The 7,630-nt window shown below is 32.4% G+C and overlaps 3 protein-coding genes across 3 annotated transcripts; all 3 read left to right on the plus strand.

Annotated features, from left to right (window-relative positions):
- Nucleotides 1–255: 255 nt before the first annotated feature.
- HELRODRAFT_167251 (hypothetical protein) lies at nucleotides 256–1,417 on the plus strand (the record flags this gene model as incomplete). Its single annotated transcript, XM_009012776.1, has 4 exons — nucleotides 256–282; nucleotides 413–507; nucleotides 639–1,002; nucleotides 1,385–1,417. 4 exons carry the CDS (start codon nucleotides 256–258, stop codon nucleotides 1,415–1,417), a joined length of 519 nt encoding a protein of 172 aa, XP_009011024.1.
- Nucleotides 1,418–4,322: 2,905 nt separating this feature from the next.
- On the plus strand, nucleotides 4,323–5,012 carry HELRODRAFT_167252 (hypothetical protein; the record flags this gene model as incomplete). Its single annotated transcript, XM_009012777.1, has 1 exon — nucleotides 4,323–5,012. One exon carries the CDS (start codon nucleotides 4,323–4,325, stop codon nucleotides 5,010–5,012), a length of 690 nt encoding a protein of 229 aa, XP_009011025.1.
- A 738-nt stretch (nucleotides 5,013–5,750) lies between these two features.
- Nucleotides 5,751–6,948, plus strand: HELRODRAFT_167253 (hypothetical protein; the record flags this gene model as incomplete). Its single annotated transcript, XM_009012778.1, has 2 exons — nucleotides 5,751–5,861; nucleotides 6,682–6,948. 2 exons carry the CDS (start codon nucleotides 5,751–5,753, stop codon nucleotides 6,946–6,948), a joined length of 378 nt encoding a protein of 125 aa, XP_009011026.1.
- Between the last annotated feature and the right edge of the window lie 682 nt (nucleotides 6,949–7,630).

Consider the following 7,630-nt stretch of genomic DNA (forward strand, 5'->3'; position numbering starts at 1 on the left):
TGATTTTAGTTTTTTCCCTTTTCATAAACATTCAAACGCCCTGGATGTTTTGACGTTTTCGTAACGAATGGTCAATCAAAAAAAGCAATATATATGTAAGGAGTGTTTATGCTGGCCGGTCTAAGTTATGTGTGTGTGTGTGTGTGTGTGTGTGTATGTGTGTGTGTGTATGTATGTGTGTGTGTGTATGTGTGTGTGTGTGAATTGTAATGTGTGTATGTTTAAGATGTATATTTTGATGATATAAATACAAAAATGTTATTTTTGTATTCAACGTCACAGGTTCGTGTTGTTTTTTTGTGAAAAATTTTAAAGAAAATACTGAGAAAAAAAAACTATGGAATTAAATGAACGACAACAACAACAACAGCAACAACAACAACAACAACAATCGTCATCCAAACAACAACAGCAGCAACAACAACAGCAGCAATCGAAGTCGACCATTTCAAAGAAATATTTAAAGTCAATTAGCCAGGAGGACGTTAAGAGAAAATCAAGTTTCAGGTTTAATAATAATAAGAAATAATACTGAATAAAAATAATAATTATAATTATTATTAATTATAAGTAAAATTATTACTATTATTAACAATAATAATTACAATAATCACAAAATAATAAAAATTTTTACTCAGATACTGGCTGTCATCCTCTATGAAGAAGTTAAGCAGAGGCCGATTGGGAATCGGCAGCAACAACAACAACAACAACGACGACGGCAACAACGACAGCAACAACTATAACAACATTAATAACAATAAAAACAATAGCACCATTATCGGCGGCACCAACAGCAAAAAAATTCTTCAGACAAAATCCTACTCCGCACCGGACCGTGATTACAACGATGGCGACGATGAAGATGAAGATGCTGTGGCTGCTTTTGCTGCTGCTGGTAGTGGTGGTGGTGGAAACTCAACTTTAGTGGATGTGGTTGTATTTGAAACCGGTGCTATTGAAAGAGGGGGGGATTTTGGAAGTAGAGGTTTTGCCACTGAGGTTAGGGTTTTTTTCTTGTTTTTTGGTTGCTGCTGATGTGTTTTGTTACATTCCGTTGGTTAGTGCTAATGTTTTCAGTTGCGATTTAGCATACAAACTCTAGTCAGTGTTTGTATGTTATGTATTGTATGTGTTTGTATGTATGTATATTCGTTGGAGTTCTTTCTGTGTTGAGCGCCACTCTTGCGACAGATTTTAACGAAAATAAATTTTACAAAATGTTCGTCGCATGATGATGGGATTTGAATATCTTCGCTGCCGCAAAGAAACATTTACTAACATCACCTAATAAGAACTTAACATTATCCAATCACCATAATAATCATTTTATTTATTACATTCCTCATTTCAACCCCAAACAATCATAAAACTTCTTTAAAAGACATTAAGAGACCAAACCTCATTGACACGATGAATTCAACTGAAGGCACCGTCATTCTTAACCTTCTTTTACTAATTCGATTTCATCACACTAAGTTTTCGCTGTTTAGGTTCCTAATTATTTACTCAATTATACTGGGGAAAATTAAATTTTTTTGACTTAGCGATGCTTAATTGTATAACACACTATAAAATACTTAATAAAGTGTACTTACCAAAGATACTCAAATGCTAAAAAATATCTATAGTAATTATTGTTATGTTACAAAAAAAAATTGATAAATTTACAGTTGGAAAAAATGTAATGAATCATTGAAGAGATGAATGATTCTGTATAGAAAGAGAGAGGGAGATAGAGAGAGAAAGAGAGAGAAAGAGATGTATGTGCGTATGTATGTTTGTATGCACGTATGCTTGTTTGTATGTACGTTTGTAACAATTTCTTTCCCTGAAAAGCTCGACAAAGCATAACTAATTCTACAACCCAAAAAATATTTCTTCGTATGCCAACGCAGCTGATGATATTTTATCGATAAATAATAATTTTTATTTTTTAATTTTCCGTGAAATATCCTGGAGGTTTAAAAAAATTATATTTTTAAATTTTACTAAAGGAATTTTTTTAATTTATTTCATTGCGAGTAAAAATAATAAGAATAATCATTCAAGAATTTAAGAATTTCTCTCTTTCTCTTTCTCTCTCTTTCTCCTTCTCTTTCTTTCTCCTTCTTTTTCTTTTTTTTATCTTCGTCTGTTAATTTTTTTTTCATTTCATTACCTTGATTTGTTGTTGGAATGCGTCAAGTTCGTCCATTTGACAAAACAATTTTTGTAATTTAAAAAGATTATTGCGATTCTATGTAATAAAAATATAGCCCAAATTGGAATTTATATTCGTGAGAAATAATAAACAGAAGAATTAGAGATAAATTTTATTTAAAAATTAAATTAAATGATTAAATAACAACTATAACGCATTTTAAAAATTAATTCAGAAATTTTTTACCGACCTGTCTCTTACTTCTTCTTTCTTGTGCCTTATAATATTCAGGACATTGGCGACCATCGACCATCACAAAACCCGATCTTGAACACTTTGTAGTAGATGAAATGTGGGGATATTCAACAAGTGACACAAGGACTTCACGAATGTTATTCGTTGCTTTTTATATTCATTGAAATACAAAAACGAAATAAAAAACTTTGAAAAACTGATACATTTGGACATGAAAAACATAAACAATTTACACACAACAGAGTTTATTGAGTACGATTAGATTATTTCATTTAGAATTTAATGTAATTAAGTTTCATCTCACCGATAATGAACATTGAGAAGAAGCGTATAACTCATCTCTCGTTCTCTCTCTCTCTCTCTCCCTCTCTCTCTCTCTCTCTCTCTCTCTCTCTCACTCTCTTTATCAATCTACCCATTTTTCATGATTTATTTACTTGTTATATTCCTCTTGTTCTCTCTCTTTCTCTCTCTCTCTCTCTCTCTCTCATCCTCTCTCAATCTAACTTTTTAATTTTCTTCAACAGTAAACCCGTCAGACTTTCGCCACATTCTAGGCAGAAAAACCAGCAGACAGACTAGCACAAAAACTTGCAGACATCCGAGCAAAAATTTTTTTTTAAATGAAAAATGAATAAATAAAAGTGGATAGCCAAGAAAATATTAATAATCCTAATCAATGTTTTTTTTTCATGTATAAACATAGGCACGCAAGCTAGCTCGCAATAATTTTATTTTCCGATAAGGCAAATTACATTTTATGAAATCCCTTATTATTACCATAAATATCTAACGATGTGTATATACATGTTTGTATGTGTGTGTATGTATGTGTGTGTGTGCATGTGTTTATTTATATATTTATACTTCCATATATGTGTGTGTATGTATGTGTGTGTGTGTATTATTATTATTATTATTATTATTATTATCAGAAGATTTATTTAACGCTAGTTAGTTAAAATCCAAAAGCGCCATCAAAAAATAAAATAAAACAAAATTAAAAATAAGATTAAACACGTCCTCACTAGAAAAACTGTAACAATCAAACACAATGTGTATGTGTGAGTATGCATGTATATATGTATGTATATGTGTGCGTATGTATGTGTGTGTTTGCGTTTATTTATGTGTTTATACTTCCAATATATGTAAATATATGATTCTACGTACATACGTATACCCATGCATATGCACACATACATATTAAACATACATATTCAAGTTTATTTATACGATACATATATATATATTATATAAATATATATGTATATATATATAATACTCGTTTCGAACTCCGTTGAAATGATTCCATGGAATATTGGCATCAATACATTTATTCCTTATTTTTATTTTTGGCATAATAATTATTATTAATAATAATAATAATAAATAAATATTAATAAATAGATAATGATAATAATAAATAATAATAATTTGTCCTATTAATTCTGTTTAGGTTTGTTTATTAGTGAAATTTAGTTGGAACTATGCTGAATATATATAATATATAACCCTGTAATATATATATATATATATATATATATATATATATATATATATATAACCAGATAATAAATAACAATTTCTGAATATTTGCAATGGCAATAGGAACGAACGGAGCAAATTCGATGTTGTTTCATTATTATATCTATGTTATTTTGAAAAATTATTATCATACAGTTCGGTTTTTATTATCTACGATCGGTGTTTTGCGCTGTATAAATGTTGGTTGTATAGGATTTGTTACGAAAAAAGTACTGACACAACTTATAGTATTGTATATCTACTTGATAACATTAACATCAATAACAACAATATCAACAACAATAACAACAATATCAACATGAACAGCAGCAGTATTAACGTAAACAAAGGCATATAAGTACTGTACAACATATAAGCTTAAAGCTAATTGGCAATGATGAAGAAAAAAAGAAATTTTTTTAAATTTCTCGTCTGTTTCACGGACAGGAGAAATGAGAATAACACTAATAACATCAACAACAACAACAACGACAACATTAACGTAAACAACAACATCAACATAAACAACAACAACCTAGACAACATTGACAACGGCTACAATATCACCGACGACACCAACAATAACACCGACAGCAGTAGTAACAACACTAGCAATGATTTTTCCAAAAATTTTTCCACAACCCCACTCATAAAAAATTCCAACAACAACAACAAAACATTAACAGCAGCAACAAATAACAAACCAGTAACCAGAACTGCAACAACAATCAGTGATAACATAACATGCCCCTACAGACTAACTCGTCATGCTAAACATAAGAAACAAATTCACAGCAACAGTTGTAGCGAGCATTGCTTCAATAACAAAAACAACAACAAAACCATCAACAACAACAACAACGATAATAGCAATATAAACAATACTAATATTAAGAGCAAAGATATAATAGTCGAGCGGATGGGTAACGATGATAATGACAAAAAAAAGCAGCAAATATTCTACAGCACGCCCTGTATCAACAAGCACATTTCTTTTTTCAAACGACCGGAAATGACGTCGATGTCAAATATGGCGGCCACTTCCTCTTTTTCATCTGCCGGAGTCTCCTCATTGCAAGAGGTTTAGATGGGGTCGAGGTGATGATGTTATCGCAACAGTTATGACGACGATGATGATGACGTCATGAGTTTGTTTACTTTGATGGCGATGATGACGACGACGATGATGATTTCGTGACTAACGAAAAAGTATAAATAGAAGATCAATTATAGAAGCAATTATAATGTAGCAATGCTTCTACTAAATCAAGACAGTTGAGTGTTAATAAAACATTACAAAAGTTTAAAATAACACTACACCAACGTATAAATGAATAAATAAATTCAAATATAAATGTAACAACGGTAGCGGTTGTAGTAGTAGTAGTAGACGTAGTAGTAGTAGTAGTAGTACTAGTAGTAGTAGTAATAGTAGGGTTGGTGGTGGGGGTAGCAACAGTAGACACGCGCTCAAACAACAATAGGCAAAAACATCGCAGTTAAATAGAAATGACAAAGTAATTCCATTGCACGCAATAAATATTAATGTGTCACGTACATACATATTGTGTATGTGAGTGCATGCGTGCGTGTGTGTGTGTGTGTGAGTGAGTGAGTGAGTGAGTGAGTGAGTGAGTGAGTGAGTGTGTGTGTGTGTGAGTGAGTGAGTGAGTGAGTGTGTGAGTGTGTGTGTGTGTGTGTTAGTGAGTGAGTGAGTGAGTGAGTGAGTGAGTGAGTGAGTGAAATAAAATGCTTTGTCTGGGATTGTTGTTGTTGTTAGTAATGCTGTTGATGAATTCCCAACGACGTTTTTAATCATCTCACGATGTTTTCATATTTCGTATTACCGAAGATACTAAAAAGCTGCAATGACGTCACGAGCGGAAAAGGTGAAGGATGTCCGCCATTAGCTCAGCAGGAAGATCTTCCGGAAGAGGTTATTATAATTATTGTTGTTGTTGTTTGTTATTACGGTTGCTTTGTTGTTGTTGTTTACGATGTTTATTTATTATCGCTTCGGTTACCCGCCATTTTTTACTACGGTTATAGCACAGAGAAATAATTTATTTATCCTGAATAATAACATTCATAAGTTTTAACAATCCGTGAGGTTTAAAAAGGTAAACAAACTCGTTCTTGCACTGACCTGTGCCGTCCAACGAAATTTTTTTTTCGTATTTTTTCTCATTCTTTTAAATTTATTTTATTTTATTTTTATCAAGTGCGGAAGAATTAATTTTTTCAGATTTAGCTTCAAATTTATATAATTTAATTAGACAAAAAGGTAAAAATGCACCACACAGTCATACCCACACACACACGCTCGCGCATACACACACATACACACGCATACACTACACACGCATACACTACACACACACGTGCAATATAAACTTGGCCGGTTGGCTGGTTTGGCTTATATTTACCCTTCTGTGATGTCATGTAAAAATCTAATTAAACCATGTCGAATGATTGTGACGATGACGACGACGATGATGATAATGATGTTAATGATGATGACGTTGGTGGCCGAAATATCAAAGAATATAAAAGCAATAATAGATGAAGTAAAAACAAAAAATTGTTTTCTAAAATTATTTGTCGGCCGGTTTTTTTTTCAATATGGCTGATGTACGTGAGGATAACTTTAATTATAACCGCCCTGATTTTCAATAAATGTTAAATAATTATTTTTTTTCACCTTCTATTTCTCCATTATCGTCATCGTAGTCATCTTCGTTATCAAAATTTTCCAGGAGCAGCTATCCTGTTCATCGTACGATAACGTCAGTGATGATTCCTGCGATTTAAACCAACAACAGCAACAACAACAACAACAGCAGCAACAACAACATCAACAGTTATTAGAAATACAAACGAACGTTTCGAAACTGTATCGTCAAAAACAACCATGCACTCAGATGAAAGCTAACAACAACGTCAACATCAACAGCAACAACATCAACAGCAACAACACAGATATCAACAATGTTGAAGTTGAGGAAAACGCGATTAAGGTATGATGCTTATTACGATTATATACGAAAAAAACAGCAACACGTTTATACATGTACGCACACGTACACACGCATTTATACAAACAAACAAACAATCAATCAAACATACAAACATACACACATACACCCACATTCAAACATACAAACTCACACACAAACATACACATACATACAAACATACACACTCATACAAACATAAGCATACAAACGTGTAATATTGACTTTTCATTAGCATCCTTGTTTACGTTCTACTCGTCTGCGGCCATCGTTCATCCACGTCATCAGTGACGTCATCAGTGATGTCAGTTATAAAAAAGATTGATTGTTAAGCGTTGTCTTCGTCGTCGTCGTCGTCCTTATCGACTTTGCCTTTCGTCTTCATGTGCTATGTTTTCCATGATCACTTTATTTGCATGCATGCATCCATGCATCCACCCATACACGCACGCATTAATACACGTACATGCATACATACATACATACATACATACATGCATACATACATACATACATGCATACATACAAACATACAGACATACAAACATACATACATACATACATACATACATACATACATACACTGCACATACATACAATCAGATGAAATTCGACTGACATGTCAGATCGTAATTGACTTGCTTACGGAGTAATTGTATGCGTGTTTTATATTTCTCTACATCCGGACGTT

The sequence above is a fragment of the Helobdella robusta genome (genome assembly GCF_000326865.2).
Source record: "Helobdella robusta unplaced genomic scaffold HELROscaffold_11, whole genome shotgun sequence".
Classification (NCBI taxonomy): Eukaryota; Metazoa; Annelida; class Clitellata; order Rhynchobdellida; family Glossiphoniidae; genus Helobdella; species Helobdella robusta.